The 19,618-nt window shown below is 31.1% G+C and overlaps 1 protein-coding gene across 1 annotated transcript in view; it reads left to right on the top strand.

Annotated features, from left to right (window-relative positions):
• LOC122271584 (cell adhesion molecule Dscam1-like) overlaps positions 1–19,292 on the top strand; it is a 384,849-nt gene extending 365,557 nt beyond the window's left edge. Inside the window, exons 25-26 of the mRNA XM_071184629.1 lie at positions 13,362–13,492; positions 19,072–19,292. Of these exons, the coding sequence (XP_071040730.1) occupies positions 13,362–13,492; positions 19,072–19,148 (208 nt within the window). The 3' untranslated portion in view covers positions 19,149–19,292. The remainder of the gene's footprint in view (positions 1–13,361; positions 13,493–19,071) is intronic.
• Positions 19,293–19,618: the final 326 nt, after the last annotated feature.

Raw genomic sequence — 19,618 nt, 5'->3', positions numbered from 1 at the left:
ACGAAAATCAAGTTTCATTGAAGAAAATAAATATTCAAACCATTAAATCTAACTTTTAAATAACTGTTCTGCTTAGAAAAATGTATTCTAATAATCCACTGATTAGGGGAAATTTGATCAAGTTCTTAACGGTTGCTAGGCAACTGTGAATAGTTTAGTTAGGTAATGTTGATGTTCAAAGATAAAATCCATAGAAACATATCTAAACGGAGGGATTGTAACCCGTGTTATATTTGTTTTCCTTAGAGATAAAATGTATAAATTTATTGTGATGCATATTTTTTCCCGCATCATCAATATTGTTTTTAATCGAAAAAGTTTGCAATAATTGCGTAATTTCTTATGAGTTCTGACTGTGGCTGTTCTTTTGTATGAAATAGCTTCTATGAAGGGATTCTGTGCTTATAATAGCCGAAATGGCTCAATGGTTAACAGCTATGAGCTGTTGTTGTTAAAGATTGTGGTTTCTTCTTCTTTAGTTGCTTGTATTTCATCCAGCCACAAATCCATGGCTTGGCTTGGAATTAAAGGTAGTTTATGCTAAATGCATCATTACCACAGCCATGCGTTTGTCACGAAATTGTTTAAGCTTTTTCACCTGGCTCTGAATAGTCTGTTGCAGGAATACATTGCAAAAAAAAATATCCGGATTAAATTGCGGTAAGAACTGGGGACATCATCTGTAAAATACAAAATTTAAGCTTAAAATTCTATTAACTAATTTTTCAAAAATATTTATTTTCTAGAGTAATTCTGTGATTTTAAATTAATCAATACTCATAAAACTATGATAGATCAGATTTTTTGTTCTGCAAAATTTCATGCAAAAATGGATTTTACGATAAAAAGTGCCAGTCATTACATTTTACCGTAATTTGATCGAATTTATTTTTAAATTGTACTTAACTTACAGTTCTAATATAGTCAAATACACAATGGAAGAAAATATAGATATATGCAAATATAAATCTTAATTTAGTATCGTCAAGCTTCAGTGGTGAACCCCACCATCAAATATGGTAATTAAAAAAATCCCTATGGGGTGATTTTGTCTGTAATGGGACAAAATTAAAAGGGAGTTGTGTTGGGGAAATTTTGTCAAAAGTTTATTAGTTGCTAGTCAATTTAAGAGATGTTTAGAAATCATGTTGGTATAAATATAAAATACATAGAAGCAGACTTTGAGAGACTTAGTTTTACTTTTATATATTCTTAAGATTCCAGAATTATGTTACCAAGGTGAAAGCATTGAAAATGTTTTAATTGTACTCTATTATTTTAATTGTAAAAAATGTAGACAAATTTTACCTACATTTATTCAGAACATTCAATAGACAATTCTGGATACATAAAATATTCAAATATACAATGCGTGGTATGCAAATATGTCGAAATGATAGCTTGCTTTTCAATGCTTATAAGTGTAGTTAAGACTAAATGGTAAATAGCTCTAAGCTGTTGTTGTTAAGGACTGGGTTTTTCTCGTCATCACTAGCTAGCATTTCATCCGATTTCAAATTGATGTGTTCAAGTTTGGCTTGGAATTAAAAGTGGCTTATGCGAAATGCTAACACCATTGCCACAACCAAGCCGTTTGGCTCAAAAATTGCTTAAACTTATTCTTCTGGTTCATAATGGGCTGTTGTGGAATACCCAAAAAATGGATAAATGTCCTGGCAGCCTGGGTGCAGCATCCGTAAAATCCAATTTTGCCACAAAATTTTATTCCTTAATTTTCAAAAAAATATTCATTTTACTTCAGTGATTCTCTGATTTTATAGTAAAGTGATTTTAAAGTACTTAGTTTTACTTTCATACATTCCTAAGATTCAGTAATGATGTCACAAACTTGAAGACATGGGAAATGTTTTAATAGTACTCAATTATTTTAAGTGTGCACAATTGGTTTCGATTATCACCAACATTTCTTCAGGATATTCAATAGACGATTCTTCTAAATTCATAAAATATTCAAATAAACAATGGTGCGGAATGCAGACATATCTAAATAGTAAATATACTCATCACAGCTCAGTGACGAAGTTAAGCAATCTATTGGTTAAAGTTAATGATGTCGGTAACTAAGACTTCTCTTTCGTAAAAATATCCGCCGGAAATCCAGGATAAATGGGAGAAATATATATTCTACTCCAGAAAATACTACTCACTATGTTGTTAACTCCCTGTGAGAAGAATCAGTCCCAATCCTACCCCCTAGGGGCATGTCCCAGAACGCTTCCGTAGGGTAGGAGAAGAAGTTGGCGACGTTGGCGAGAAGATTGCACAATTTACAGCAATTACAGTCCCTGTCGAGAGTCATTACAAAGCGATGTAATCTACTCCCTACATCGTTGGTCTCTAGGGAAAAGAATTGCTGAGAATTACCCCGGGAGATAACTCTAGATATTAGTTCTAAGCAGTATTTGGAATAGGCTATGACCACAATTATTTAGCTCAGTCAGAATCTTTGGCAAGAGAAGTTAACGAGAGGAATATTCCCGGAAGTACATCCCTTTAGGAAAGGAAATCAGCAATATTCATATTCCCGCTTCTTCGATTTGCTTTTGAATGCTTTATTTGGAAATGTATAGCCAGGAGTCTAGCAATTAGGGCATTACATTTGCTTGACAAATATTTAGCAGAAAGAATAAGTAAAGATTATAAAATATTTATGCAGCTTCATAAAGATGGATTAATGATAGTCTGAATAATTATCGTTACTATGGTGACCCAGGAAAACATTAATGGAAACTTAAGTAATTTATAAAAAGTATAGTAATAAAGCACAAATTACATAGGATTGTGATATAAACTTGCGGCGTAACTCCCACTTCAATTATTAAACATCATTTCACTAATATATGCTAGCTCGAATCAATTTTTGGGTACCTTTTGATAAATGAAGTTTGACTTTGTCGATTACTACTCTCCCCACATTGGTGACCCGGACACACTCGACTGCTAATACCAACACAAGAGAGACCACACACACAACCGAGAACGTAATACAGCTCTCACCGCAAGTGCTCAAAACCCTTTGAACTTAGCACAGCTTGCCCGGTCTTTCGTATTAACGCCAACTAGTGGTATCCGTTTAATCGAATTCCATCCCTGATAAAATTCTGGTGTGAGAGAATTGTGGCACAACTACCACTACAATTATTAAACATCAATACACTAATATATAAGGCATGTTAACTCGAATCAAAGTTGGGCTACCTTTTCATAGATGAAGGTAGACATTTTTGATTACTACTCTCCCCAGAAATTTCCTGCTTAAGCGAATACATTGTCTTGTCTTATTTAGCTACTTATGTAGATTAATGTTAATTTAGAGTTATTTTTCAAAGAAGAAACTAGGTATGAACACGGAATCACGTTTAAAAAATAGTACAGGGATAAAATATTAAACACAGTATATCCGAAGTACACATACCAGATAATACGGCCAATTTCTTCTCATATCCTTTTTTTTTTTGAAAAAAAATAAGAAAATGAATTCTTAAGTTATTTTAAGAAACATTTAAATGGAATTTATAATAATTGAATGAAGGAATAAATATTTCATGAATCATAGCAAATTTAAATTTATTCATTTGTTTACTTATGTATTTCGATAGTAGCAAAGCTACATCGAATAACATTCATAACATTCAAAAATGCTACATCGTAGAATAAACTAGATATATTCTTTCTAACTGAAAATCAACCAGATTGGGTTCTAGAGTTTTATGTATGCTTACTTTTATGTAGGAACCAATATCCATTTTGAAAAAATTGTTAACGAATTTAAAGAACAATTTTTCTGTAAATTTTAAGGCCCAAATTGTTTTAATCCCTTTACACTAATTTATACTTAAATTAAAATTTAAATTAAATTAAAATTTAACTAAAATAGTAATAGTATATTGAAAAATATTTTTAGAGAAGTTCCATATATTTAAATACAATTTTACGTTTAAATAAAGCTATAATTTCATAAAGAGTTTTTTTTTTTAAAAAGTACCACTATCAAAACAAATATAGGTAATTTAATATTTCAATATAAATGCAATGAAATAATTTAGGAAATTGTTAGTAATATTTTATTTCTCAACTTCCAAAACAATAATCATATGTAACAGATGAAATAAATAAATTATGGCAGGCAACAAGTGAACTATAAAAATTAATGTTTTTATTGGTAGCAATACTTTTTAACTTTTAAATCGAAAGTTAAAAGTTTTAAATATTAAAATGAAATATAGCAAGTAGTATTTGAAATAATGAAAACAGTATTTTTGCAAACAATTTTGTGCTATTATAAAATTGGAAAACAAAAAATAAAATACCCCCGCATTTCTCAGAAAACTGAAATTTAATATTAGATTGAATTTTCAAAAGTAGTACTAATAGGGGAGGGGGAGCTGTTTTCTTTGCCTCCTATTTTTTCACATATAAGTAAAAAAAAATACTCAATGTGAATGATTTTTAAATTTACTTGCCTCTGGTTCTTATTTTTCTTACTGAGACGAAGTCATAAACCATAACTCAATTTTTTACTTCAAGGAAAATTAAATTAAGCTGTTTCTAAAAAGTTATGTTCTGTATAAGCACTCAATTATCTTTTACTATAACAAAAATACTGGAATTAAATTCATGCACATTCTTAAATATTCTTAAACTTACAGTTTGTAAATATCTTAAAAACTTTCCACCCTATATCATTATATATTAACACAGCATTATGTATAAGCTATTTTATAGATTGTGCAATACATTCATAGTCTAAATAAATGTTTGTCATACAATGCTAATGCTGTTCAATATTTACGCATTTACTGCATACAAATTCATTAGTATTAGTATTTTGAAATTTTCACTTTAAACAAGATAATAAGTAATTTTTTTTTTTTGAAATACTTTATTAATATTCTGAAGAGGAATTGAAGTATATGGTATTTCAAACATAGAATTTGTGAAAAAATTGATAAATACGTTAAATTTTCTTTTGAAATATTTCGCACACTATAACAAAATCCGGATCAAATTATGGTATAAAATACCGGGACTTATGGTGCAAAATCCATAAAAGCTATTTTACTGTAAAATATTAAACCGTAATTTCTAATATAGTTAATTATTTGAAGTGAATCAATGACTTTACTATAATTATTACTGTAAAAATTATGGTATATCAGATTTTTGTTCCGTTATATGTTCCGGTAAAAATGGATTTTATGGTAAAAAGTCCCTGTGCCCTGAGAGTCGGTACATCTTGCAGCATATTTGTCAAGAGTTTTTTTACAGGGCAGCTGTTTACAGTGCCAACAATTGCTGTCGGATATTTTGTAATTTCAAATTAATTTTCCTTAAAATCCTAAAGGATTTATTTTTACTAACTTTTTAGAGATTAAAAACATTGAATACTTATGCTTTTGATTGATTACCGGGCAAAGCTACCCAGCTTCACTTAACACAGCCTGCTGTGTGTTCTTATTTGCAGGTGTAATGAATTATTGCTAGCACAAGTGCGAATAAAGTTTTAATCGGATTACTTAAAAAGTAAAGCATCCCTGTAAATAGCATGTTTGTGAGCCATGACCACACGCAGGTTAAGTCTCGCTGATTTCACAGTCTATGGCATGATTCTAACAAATGTAGTCAGAATTAGGCACATACTGCCTTTTCTTTGCAGGAAAGCTGGTACCCTTCAAACTGAACCTAAACTCGAACCTCAACTGAGGTTTTTAACCTAGTCCTTTATAATGGCAGCTCAATACGCTTATACTTTGAAGCATAGTGGTATGAATAAAATATACCATGTTGCTGAAATGTTAAAATTATGTCGTCGATAAAAATGTCTCAATAGGAAATTTCACTCAAATGAGATTAAAAATGAGTATCTCTATAACTTCGAATGTGTTTCAAAGAATCTGATTCATGATCAGAACACAATACGATGTCTTTATGACAGTCATTTCTATAATTTGAAAACAAAATTCTTCTTCTTAATACTTTCAAAATACCAAAATATCGGTTTTTTAAAATTAAAGCCTTATTTTTTGATAGGATTTTGTAAATGGTAATCCCCGATCGATTTTAAGTATCACCGAAAATCAGCTTTTTGATTAGGTAGATGGTATCGTTTACGTTAATCTCATTAGTCTCGAAGATATCACCATGATATGACATGATTTGATAAGGGCTACCCTTATTTGCTTCTGGAGTTTACCCATCTTTGGAGTGGGATTAAAATTACTTGCGTGGCAGTGACACTTATTTTAATCGATAAAGTGCTTAAGCATGTATGTCCAGATGTGTTTGTCTGAGTGTAGCCTCCTGCTGATTGATTGAGAGGATATTCGTGATTAAGTAGCAAACAGTGACTAAGTTTAAAATTATACAGGCAATGTTAATTTAATTCTCGTTATATGTACCGTTAAAGGTGCAATCATTTTTGAAAATTATTAAGATATTAGATCCACGCATTTTTATGGTTTTGCTTAAAATGTACTCTTAAAATGTATTCGCTTTATTATTAAGCCCATTGTATAATATTTACTCTCAATTTCATATACGTGTTGCGTAGGGGCTGTATTAAAATTATTAAGATTAATATAGGAGAGTTTGCGCGCAATTCAACGAAATAATAAAACACATCAAAATAATAACCTTCTTCTATACCATGCATGGCTGTTTGAATACATTTGCTTTGGATGCATTTTTATTGCAATTTTGTTGAGACATCTTAAACACACTTACACACTTATTTTAATAAACTCAATTTAATATTCTTAATTTAATACACTTAATCTAATATACATAATTTAATACTGTCATAAAACTAAAAAAAATTCGTTCTGGCTATCTAGCCTTGCTGAGCAAGGGATATTACCCATATAGATAGAAACGATTGTAATTTATAATAGCTACAATTAAATGACTAAAAAAATAATTGCACTTAACATTTTTATAAGTTTTACATGACGAAATATTATCATTTTAGCAGTTAATCAGAAAAATTACAACAAAAAAAAACTTTTAGAAGAATTATGGAATTTTTATAGTAAAAAAGGGTCAAGAATCTGAAAAGCATTTCCTGCTGAAATAAGTTGGTCGTCTTTAAATAGTTGCTTCACTTTATCTGCCTATTATTTGACCCATTTGAACATTGCGCAATCATCCTTAGCATTAGAACAACGCTTCATTTTTCTTGAGTTGCACCCACGGAAACTCTTTCTCATTTTGATAGGAGTGATTGTGCTGTCTTATTATTGATTGCGTTATACAGGGAGTTCAGAATTATTGGGACAAATTTTAACATTTCAAGAACTCAGATTTGCATAACAATTCATGATCGAAACGTCTAGATGAAGTCCAGAAGAGCGTTGGAGGAAACAGACCTGCAATGATTCAGTTATTTGAGCCGTCATCGCCTGCAGAGGAGTATGCAACTTTTTAGGAACACCGAACTGGCAGATATGTACATGATGCCAGATTATCAGAGGAAAATGCATAATCTATCATACATATCATACCTTTAACCAATAAATATTTCAGATTATCTCAGCAGTGCTCCTCTTGTTTCTTGTACCCGTCCTACTACTTTTCCACAACGTTTACGACCATAAGCTGCTTTAAAATTTTGAATTCTTCTGATGCCCCCTACCTCCTCTTAAAGTCTGTCCCTATAATCATGGGGCACTCTGTAGAACCATTGGTGCATGCAACGTTAGCAAAGGTTAGTAAATCATGAGATATCTTTTAGTTTTAAAATAAATTCTACTACCAACTTTCAATAGAAACGAAGAGCTATTAAGAAGCTATTAGAAGAAACTATTAGTAGCTATTAGAAGAAGAGCTATTAAGAGAACTTGTTTTAAGGAAATCGTTAAAAAAAACTATGTCTGATACTTAACACTCGAAACAGTCAAAAATCATTCAAACTAACTCTCCGGCACTGCTATTGTTAAGTACCTAGAGTCGCAGTGAGCATACTGTGCTGCCCCTCTCCCCTGATTCTCCATGTGTGCAATATCTCTAATCGAGCAATTTTTCCTAGCCTTGCTTCAGAATATTTCAATATACCTCTCATTGTGGTGTCTAAACTCAGAAAATATGATGATTTGGCTGCGTTTCTTCACGAAAATGTAGGAAAAATACGGTACCGAAATAGTATTTTTAAATTTATGGATTTTACATACTTATATTTTTTATGCAACACATCAAATAGTAGTAAATACCTGTATACATATAGTAGAAGTAGAAATAGAATAATAGAAAATATATAGATATATATATACATATTCTTTTTTTGCGAATATAATCGTGTGAGCTGATGAAAAGATTATATCTTTTATTTTCCGGATTTTTCAAAAAAATTTTATCCTTTTTTTTCCCAGTTCCTTGTTATTTTTTATTTTATTACTTTTCTTCCCCCCCCTCTTTTTCATACGTCTGTAATTTTCCTTTGTTTTATCTTCATTTTGAACTTATGTAATGAGTTCTGTGTATTTGCAGCTTATGCGCAATAAATGAAACTTATTGTTTTTCTTAATTCTCTTCGTGCTTTTTTGTATTTATTTATTTTGTATATATATGTCAGTCGTAACCTTTTACAAAAGAAATAACGCAAAATTCTACAAAAACTAATTCACCATTTTATTATTCTTTTCCATCCATCATCCAAAAAACCAAAACAAAAAAAAAATGATCATATCTATAATATCAAGCTTTTAGCTCGCAACATCAGAAAATGCGTGTTATTACATCACGTGACCCTGACACCTTCCCCCCAGAGTCATATTAGATCCAAAGATCGAATATGGCAAATAATTTAAGGGTCACACTTTACACATAAACAAACTATGTTTCACATTCATCCAAATATTCACTGAATCTTAGGTTTAACTTAACACTAGGTATTTACTTTAATCACCTAATAATAATAATAGGAAAAAATGTTCAGAGTCTTATTTTAGTTTATATTTACAGTCTGGACAATGCATCTGCATTACTAAGTTTCGATCCTTTGATGTGACTTGCCTCAATATCATGGCGTTGAATGGCTAACGCCCATCTCTGCAACCTCGGGCTTTGGGGTGTCGCACTCGTCAGAAATACTAGGGGATTATGATCAGTTAATAAAATAATCTTAGCACCANCAACATTTGTTTATAGTCATTAGCAACTGAAATGAAATAAACTATTTAATGCCGTAAAAATCATAATTGCTAATGGCAATGAAAAATGGGAAATAAAGAAATTTTACGCATGTTTTTTGCCCGTTTCTTAATTTTTATTTTTAGTAAATGGATCGAATTAGCAAAATAATTGAATCCATTAATAGGAAAAGGTTTACAAAAACAATGAAACCATATGCTTGGAATTTACTTGTTTTTTCAAGTTTGTTTTGAGAAATTTGTAAAAAATGTATGATAATAATTCGTAATGGAATTTTGATTATATTTCTGCAATATTTTTTCTACACATTAAAACGGCAAGGAGAAATGTAGGATAACTAAAAACCTAATATAATTATTAAAGAATATTTTCGAAATACGTTAAATGCTATTTCTTTGAAGCTATATATATTCTTTGAAGCTATTAAATCAGACTTCAAAGTTACATTAAACATTTAAGCAAGTAGCATTCAAAGAAAAACTTTTCTGCAATAAAAAAACACAAAAATGCTTTAAATATCGATTGAGAAGTGACTTCTATTAATTTAGCAAATTAGTGATAGTTCAACCTATAATTATTTTTTTAAATGGATTATTGTTGGCATTTAATAATTGTAAAAAAATATAATTTATGCTGCATTATTTTATTAATTGATGAAACAAAATGAAAAAATCTGTCTATTGATTATACCTGTTTAGAAATCGTTTTTGTTTTCTTCATCAGAAAGTTCATCCTACACCTGCAGTAATAAAATCCTTAATTTGGTAAATTCCATTTCTTACACAATTTTTTTAAAAATGATATATCAAATTATTAAAGATTGTAAGTTTATTCACATCTTTCAAGAAACTTCATAATTTTGGAATTATGAAAATTACACATGAATCCTAAACTAGCAATGCTGGAATGGTTTACTGATAAGAGAAAATCTCAACACGGATATGAGATTGGCATAAGTAATGCAATTTCGAATTTCATTTTTATTATTTTACTGTTTTTTAATAACTTATATTTTTCCCTGAATTATCGGTTGTGAGTGATTAACTCCGCAGCCTGCCTTGATATTTTTTACTCAACCTAGATGACAAGGCTATTTTTAAATAAAGCATTAGTACGATCTTTTCTTTGTGGATGACCCTTTGATTGTATTTCTTGCGTTTCACCGAGAAAGAAATCATGGTAATTTTTCACTCAGCTCGACGGCAAGACCTATCCTATCACAATAAATATTTTACAACAGCACTGTGGTCGATGTAAGCCGGGAGAAGAACAAAAAAAATATAAGTCTATGGAGGCATTATTGGTGTAATGAGAAATGTCTGGTACAACTACTTTTTTAGGGAAAGAGGTGGATTTCGGAGCAAAAACTTGGTTTATAAATGAGCATTTTAAAAATTAAACAAATATAGCCATAACAACAAAAGAAAATTATAAACAGCATCTCCCTTTATAGAGACGAAGAGGTATATTTTTTTATAAACTTATGTTTGTGAAAATTGCAACACCATGAAGGACTTACGCGAGTGAGCTGAAATTTTCAGGAAATGCAAAATAGAGCATGATATGCAAATGATTAGAATTTCAGACCCGTAGCGCATGCGTATGCCGATCAGCGCCCTCTGAACGGCGGATGGATCCGAATAAATAGACAGCTGTAGCCAAGCGAGTATGGTTAACGGTGTCTATCTGCTAGTGGTAAACGTTAGCTTAGTCGTTACTTATGCCTATTCGACGAAAGAGAGTGAGATTTCAACAACTTACGGAGTTTAAACGGGGGAGAATCATCGGCCTTCGTGAAGCTGGATTATCTTATCGTGCAGTAGCTGCTCGTGTGCAGCGTAACAGCAGCACAGTGATGCGTGTTTGAAAGCAGTGGATGGACGAGTGTCGGATAACTCGGAAATCCGGGAGTGGATCCCGAAATGTCACGTCAGCTCGCGATGATATACACCTGTTCAGCGTTGCGCTAACGGACCGTACGGCTACCTCTAGACAACTCTTCTAGGCAGCACGGTGGTCAATAGCTACAGGTGTTTCATTGTGTGCTTCATCAATTCGTAGACGTCTGCTGCAGCGTGGACTGCGCGCAGGGACTCCTTTATACAGGATCCCCCTCACACTAAACCTTCGCCACTTGCGGCTGCAATGGGCCAACCAGCATAGGGACTGGCTTACTGATTGGCAGCGTGTCGTGTTTTCTGACGAATCTCACTCCAATTTGTGGTACCATGAAGGCCGCATTCGTGACAGACGCTTTGCCGGTGAACGCCATCTTCCGGAGTTCGTTATCGAACGTCACAGTGGACGAACACCCGGAGTTATGGTCTGGGGTGCCATAGCATATAATGGACGATCTCAATTGCTACGAATTGCGGGTAATCTGAACAGCAACCGGTACATCAGTGAAGTTCTACATTCCCAAGCTGTTCCCTTCCTTCAAGCCTTGCCAGGTGTTATATTTCAACAGGACAGTGCACGCCCTCATATTGATAGGACTGTTCAATCCTTCCTTGCATTGCTACAGGTACAACTTCTTCCTTGGCCGGCGTATTCCCCAGATATGTCGCCGATTGAAAATGTGTGGGATTTCGTTTTTCGGCGTCTCGCTCGTAATTCTCGTCCTGTTGCTTCTACAGACGAACTTTGGGTACTCATATAAACAGTAAGGAATTCTCTTCCTCAAACAGACATTCAAAGTTTGCTTGACTCCATGCCACGTCGTGTAGCAGCACCTATTGCGAAGCGTGGTGGTTACACAAAATACTGATTTCGATCTCTTGTTATTGTTTGTTTGCTTTGAAAGTTTAACCATTTATTTGTACCACTATCACTCAACTGAGTATTAAATTTTATTTAATTATGACGATTCCTTCATGGTGTTGAAATTTTCACAAACAGGAGTTTATCATGATTTCACAAAAAGCATAATATAAAAATGGATTATTGATGGTTGGATTGAGCGGAAATTAAAAAAATCTCCCAGTCAAGAATTTTAAATTACTAGTGACAGAATAGTTGCTGACGGACACTTAGCAGCATGGGAAGGGATCCAAAGTTGGTGAGTTATTAGTCTAATGTAGTCATATACAAAGTCAACCTTGCGTCTTCATATTAAATTTTCAATAATCTGGCTGACCTTTAATCACAAAAAAGACCGTGAGTAATTATTGCAATCCTGTAATTTAAAGATTTTTGTGGTTAGAGAAAGTAGCTTACGGAATAAAGAGTTAAAAAATAGATTTTGTTATTCAATTTAATCGCTACAGTATGAGTAATACATCTGCATTGATTTAAGGCAGTTAGCCGTCAGTGATTGTTAAGAAGAAAATAAAATATTTATATTCGCTTTTTGAAAAATATAACAAAAAATTAAATAATTGATTTAATATAATTAAAATAGGATTAAGTATGATTTAGAAACTAAACTTATGAAATAAAAGGAAATTTTAAAGGCTAGGAAATATGTAAAGCCTATAATGGCATTACAGTGTTTATATTCGCTTTTTATGAAATGTGATCAATTAGATAATTGATTTAATTTAATTATAACTGAATTAAGAATGACTAAAAAAATCAAATTTTAAAGCTGGGAAATGTGCATATAATGCTCACACACAGCCATCGCTTGCATTTCTACCTGAATCTCCCTATTGCGAGGTGAGCATTATATTTGATGATGCATCTTTGATGTAATAAGATTCCTTTGAATCATGCTCTTTTAAGGCATAACTTTTTATTGTATTCTATGTTCTGAAAATTTTTAAAGACTGATATAACTCAAACCGTAATATTTCTGTTTAAATTTAACCACAATTCTCGGTTACTGAAGATGAATTAACATAATGTTTCGATCAGATTCATATAAATAATTTCCTGTGACTGAGACTGAAAGCTTTAAATTTCAGGAAAGATTGGGATTTACGAAAATTAATGTTAATTTTTTTTTGTCGTTTAACGCAAAAATAAATAAATTGACACTAAAAGGGCGACAGCAAAGTTGTTTCTCTTATTATATCAAGAGTTTCTGTCGTATTTTAATTCGATTCAAAATTAAAAGTATGTGGAGCAAAAAAAATGTTATAAGGTATCTTTTTCTTGATTCATTAATTTATAGAATTAAATTGTTGAAATATAAGTCTAAGAGTGTGAATTTTCATGAGAATAAGAAAAACATTGTTTTTGTTCCGTATTTTCAGAAATTCAGAAGACGACGAAGGAAGTTCAAGTGGAGAAAAGGCATGTTTCCAAGGCGGTGGAAACACAACAGATAGCCACGAAATGTCAGAGGCTGAATGTGATAGAGATTATCATCAGATCATGAGAAAAGGTAGTTATGTTCATCGAGATAAAGTAATAACTATTTCTTTTAATTTCATGCTTTTAAAAACATTTTTGCTGAAACCTAGGAACTAGAAAAATCAACAACTCAGTTAATTGAAAATTTTAATTAGTTTAAGCATAATTTTCTTAATACTTACATATTGATATGGCTCAGTTAAGTACATTCGGATTTTAATGTATGGAAATCAGATACAAAAATTCAATACTACAACAGTTAGAATTAAAAACACTGTTAACATTGTTAGAATTTACGAACAAACATTACATTTAAATCTTTATATAATTGCTCAGAGTACATGATATTTTATTTCTTTTTAGCTTAAACTTTAAGCATTGTTTGATTCAAACTACACGCGTCTCCATACATTAAGAATGACTCAGAATAACTCGGAAATTGAACTCTAAATTAAAAATTTCCCCTGTAGAATTATCACACACATCTTAAAAAATAATGTTCAAGCTACAAGAAGCAACCAGAGGACATCGATAGGACATCACAATGATTTTTTTTTATAATTACTCCAGTTAGCAAAAATTGTAGTTCTTATGAATGATATCATACGTAAACAATGTTTCTTGTTCTTTATCTTTTATTTTATAAATGGTCTTCATGAATAAGTCATCTTTATTTTGTTTCTAAACCTATATTTCCTGCCGATTGCATTATCCTTAATTTATGGAAAAGCCTTAAAATTTTATACTCTCTTAGCTGTTACATTAAATGATTGCTAAATTATTGTTGTAAAATTTTAAACTTAAACATTTTTGAATAAAATTTTACAGAATCCACATTATTTTAAGTTTTAAAAAAAATGCGTGATGATATTTATTTATCTTTAAATAATATTTAAATATTTACAAAAAAACAAATATACAGATTTGAAAAAAAACTCTTGGAATTTCAATTGAATTGAATTATGCTGATATTGCAATTATTTTTTTTTCATATTATTTTAAGATATATTTTCTTCAGTTCATTAGAAATTATGAAACTCCCGTTAGGTTTATCTTATGAAATTGATTGTAATATATGTAGTGTGTAAGTGTAAAATTATTATTGCATGATTGTTTCATAGAAAATTTAGGGTTAAAAAAATAATCTATTCACTTTAAAGGCATAGAATAATCATGAAACCATTACTTCAAAAAGGAATCATTGTTTAAAAAGTACATAAAAAGGAACGTTTCTTAATCTTTATTCGAGTCATTTCTAAGATTGGACATTTCACTGAATTGCATAAATAGTTATGAGTTACTTCTTACGTAGCAGGTTATCATTTGTGTCAAATAACTGCTCAGCACGACATTTGGATGTCACCATTCCTTGCTGAACTATCTGTAATTGCAATCACTATGTTCAGCCATTAGCTGAGAGTAGGTGGAGATGAAATGTCATTAGATCTGTTTCGAAAAGCGACCGGTGGCAGTGACATCTATATGTTCGATTTTGAGTCACCCCTCTTTCTGTATTATTCGGTATGCTAGAATGGTGCTTGAGTTGTAGACCTCATCTGTTTTAACTGTCATTTTCTGCTCTCCACTTGGGGTCGAGCACAGTACAAACAGAGTATATAGGACATGGAGTGAGGGACTATGTATATGGCGTTGTTTTGTAGTCACGAAGGGAAATTGTATTTCAAGATTTATGCAACAAATAAGAATTAAGATATTACATTTTATAAATTCTGCAGGAATTAATCTATTAAAAGATTTAAGTTGCAAAGCGATTTTTAACCCAAAAATAGCTTTCATACTCATTTTAAGAAATTTTCTTTAATGTAAAAAAAAAAATCATTTTACTCTAAATGCAAATATTTATATAAATATCGAACATTCAGGTCCCGCAGTGGACTGAGCGTTAAGACACAGCTTCCAGCAAATCACTGAAGTCGAAGTCAAGCCTCACTGGCTGCTGTCAGTGTGCGGGTGGGTGACCACGTGTATCAGTCTGCGTAGGGACCGAGGGTGTACGGTATTGGTCCTCGTTAAACTGTTCTACCGTAAAGTGCTTGATTTCGCGTGCAGGTCGTCGGGCTACCGAAGCGGGGGTGCCATCCCCTCTGCAGAGGATCAAAATTATGATGGCATGTCTTCGGATCATCCTCAGGGATGTTTCCCAGACCGTCGCTTATAGCCCATTGTGCAGCACTAGTGCGACATAAATAAACTACAACAACAACGAACATTCAGATTCGTTTTTCGGTTTTAAATTTGCATCCGTGTTAAATCTAAATTAGGCAAATCGGAAATTTCCTGTTGTTAAACTAATCAATCTAATCATTAATAGTTTATATTATGTTAATATTGGCCAGTAATTTTAAAACAGGGTGTACCGTAATTAAAATTTTAAACACATAATTTTAGAACGTTAATGAACAATATAGTTCATACACAGTAGGATCGCAAACTATTATCTAAGCCGAGGAAGAAGCAAAACATGATCAAAATTTATTGCTATTAGGGTGGAGGAATGGAAATTAGTATAACCAGTGTGATTGCCTGGTGAACTTGAAAACTAAAATTCTAATCCAGTCATATAACCAGTTTCTGAGAATCTTATCCAATCAGATTCAGTTTTCCCAGATTAAAAATTTACATTTAACGCATTTACGCTACATTTAAGAAGAAGCTATTTAAATCGGTAGCTAAACGCATTAATCTTGTTACAGTTTTTTGTTTGAACAATTGACATTTATTAGTATTATAAATTACAGTTACAGAAATACGTTTAAATTTTAAAAACTTAACAATCAGCTTCAAACACAATGTGATGTATACATAAATTTTATTTAATATATCAGCCTGTTTTTTTTAAGGAAAAATATTAAATTCCGCCTTTAAACTCACCGAATTTGTTATAACAATATTCGTTTAATTTAAATGTTATTTTTTTAGAAAATTTGATTACTAAGCAAAATTATTTATTTTCACTAATAGATCCGATTAACAAAGTTATAAGAAAAATGTTTGGACATGGGAGGTAGTGAGGAAGAAGCATAAACAAGCACAATTATTTTAAGTACATATATTTTAAGTGAAAAATTTAATTTTTCATAGCTAAAAGCTTTATGCCAACAAAAAATAATTATTGCGGAGCAATCATAGGGGCTGATGAGCGGCAGTGAACAGAGAGATTAGCTACGTAGTAACCAGATATAATAAGCAAAGAATCATGACATAGTAAAGAATCATGCGATACTCTGCTTTAAATGAGGAATGTTAGATAATACTCAACGATTCAAATTTGGCCCATATGTTTATTCGACAGTTAAGTTTAGAAAACAACAATTTTAACGTAGTTCGTCAAACATTTTCCGTTATTTCAAAGCACTTTATTAACACTGAAAAATAAAAATCATCTCAGACATAATAAATAAAATTCATTCTAAAGTTTTTTTTTTTTAGGTGAAGTTAAAATACAACATTTAGAACATGGTATTTCCTTGAGTTTTATAAGCAAACCTTAAAATACCATACTTCTCCAAGTTTGGCTAAATTTAAAAATCCTGAGCTTTAATAAAAAATAATCCACTTCTTGTCAAATAAGAATATATCCAAATATTAAAATAAAATAAATCCAATAGTTAAGAATATCTAATCTTGTCAAAAATATAAAATCCAATTCCATGAAAAAATGGAAAAAATAAATAAAATCCAATTCTTGCTAAACTTTCATAAATAGCATTTCAACATTAAAACATAATAATGTTCCGCTGAACGATATTCTCTCTTTTATCGATTTTAACCTCAATGTGGTAAATTAAATCAGAGAATCATATTATCAAATTCTAGCATGTAACTGAAAATATCATTAAACTTGGCATATGATTAAGATTTAAGCCAATTTACATGAATATAAAGTTCAAATGCTGAATACTTTTAACATTTTAAAACAATCCAAAAGCCTCCAGTGAGGAATTTGAAAGAGAAAAAAATGCTCATGAAAAATCATTTCTCACATTTTTCAAGTCAAAATAAACTAAATTATTTACTTTCTTCTATCCCATATTTTTATGAAAAATGTTATTTCTAACAAATCACCATCATTTTTTTATATGATTTGCTTAGAATACTTATATTTGGTGACAAATATAGCGAAATAATATATTGAAACGATCCCTCAATCGGACTTCCGTGACCAGACGCAGTCATGTGACATGATAGTCAAGAATTGGTAATGACTGCTCTCGAAAAGCTACTTCAGAATAAACTACATCATGGCTTCCTATTATTCAAATTTTACAGATGACCCGCATTCATCAATATATTGGAAGTACTTTTGAAACAACGATTTTGCCAGTAGTTGGTTGCTATTTTCGAGAAGTATTTCTTAGTTAACTTGCTATTTAAATAAATTATCTGCAAGAATATCGTAAGAACTGTTAAATTTTATTAACGTCACAATTTTAAAAAAAATATATGCATGTCCGAGCTAACGGAAATAACTTAATAACTTAATAGATATTTTTAAAAAAAACTTTATATAAAAACTACTTCATTTATTACAAATAAATTTCTGAAGACAACTGTTCTCATGAGTCAATTGCCTGGATTAAATCAATTTCATGGAAAAATATGAAATCAAATCACACTAGTGTAAAGTGCATCAAAAAAGAGACCACTCTGAATAATTTTTGATCTAATGATTGGATCTTCACGTTCTCATTCTGGATGGTTCGAGTAGGTGACCTCAAATATGGTAGTGCAAGCGATATTTTAAGTTACGAAATCAGACACACAAACGTACTTTCTCCTAATAAACATACCTTCTTTTCGATGGAATAGGATTTAAGACCCCCAAAATATAGGGGATAGCCGTAAACAGGAAAATATAATCCCCTTAGTTCGATTAGAAATCCGGTCCAAAATTGATCCAAAGTTTGGACCCCCAAATGTTAATTTTACCTTTCTGCGTCTAATTATTACAATAGGACTTTATATGACGTATTATTATTTGTAGGCATATACCTTTTATAAAATGAATTATAGCAAGAGTATAATAATTTTTTTGACATTCGGATCATATATTTTTTTATACTTGAAGCAAGCAACTTAAATTAAGAAAAATAAACAGCTTTAAAATTGAGCCTTGTTTAAAGCAAATCTTAAGAATTTGAAAATGAAATCTTAATAATAGTATGAATTTTAACTTTTTGTTTAATTATTTAGAGTCCTAAGACAATGCAATTGATATTAAAAATTATGTAAATTGCATTAGCCTATGAATCTACTTATGCTTATTATTTGTTGTTATGTTTTTTATTTTAAAGAAAAATAGTTAGAATCTTTTCATTATTAACAGTTAGTAACACGAGTGTTATTTGTTTAACTACTAGTTTAGAACTCAATAATTAAACTTCTCCATTTAAGTAACTTCAAAAATAAAAAGGTTTTTAATAACACATACATCATTTTAAAGGATATTTATTATTCAAAATTTTGAAAGTAAATCCAGCGAGCCAATAACTTACTTCTTTCATATAATCTTACATAATAATTTTCAAAAGCGCAATTAGCTTTTTTATATGGATGATGAATGTTAGCAATAATTTTTCCTTCTTTCAGGTTCGCAGTCGCCATTTGTCAAGTACAGGATAGGGCCCTTGAATGCTGACTGCGGACTGTGTGCCGATAACGAGTGATGTATGGCTACAATTTGGCGTTTTTTCCTTCTTCTCTAAAGAGTTTCTGCATATTTGATAAGGACACAGAATTTCCAGCTACGCGCCAAGTCAAATAAGCGGTTACAAATATAATTTGATGAGCAGTTGTGTTCTGTTTTGTGCCAAAAATATTTTTATGAAAAAGTTTTTCACGGAAATAAAGGACTTCGCTGTCTCGTTTGCAACAGGGTATTTAGAGAAGACATTGCAAAAGATAATTTGATATGTTTCTGAATAAAAGGAGAAAAACATATCAGTTGAACATACTTATACCTTCAAATTGAAAGAAAGAGGTATGTCTTATTTATGAGTAAAATAACAGCTTAAATTTTACACTGAAAAATCAGTTAAGCATAAACTTATAGCAATAGTACTTCATCCAACTTGTTTTAACCCTGATGTGCTGAATGATCCAAACACTGAATGTTATGATTAGTTGTATAAATTTT

Source organism: Parasteatoda tepidariorum, chromosome 8, assembly GCF_043381705.1.
Source record: "Parasteatoda tepidariorum isolate YZ-2023 chromosome 8, CAS_Ptep_4.0, whole genome shotgun sequence".
Taxonomy (NCBI): Eukaryota; Metazoa; Arthropoda; class Arachnida; order Araneae; family Theridiidae; genus Parasteatoda; species Parasteatoda tepidariorum.
The sequence above is the reverse complement of the archived record's forward strand: the minus strand, read 5'-3'. Positions and strand labels throughout refer to the sequence as shown.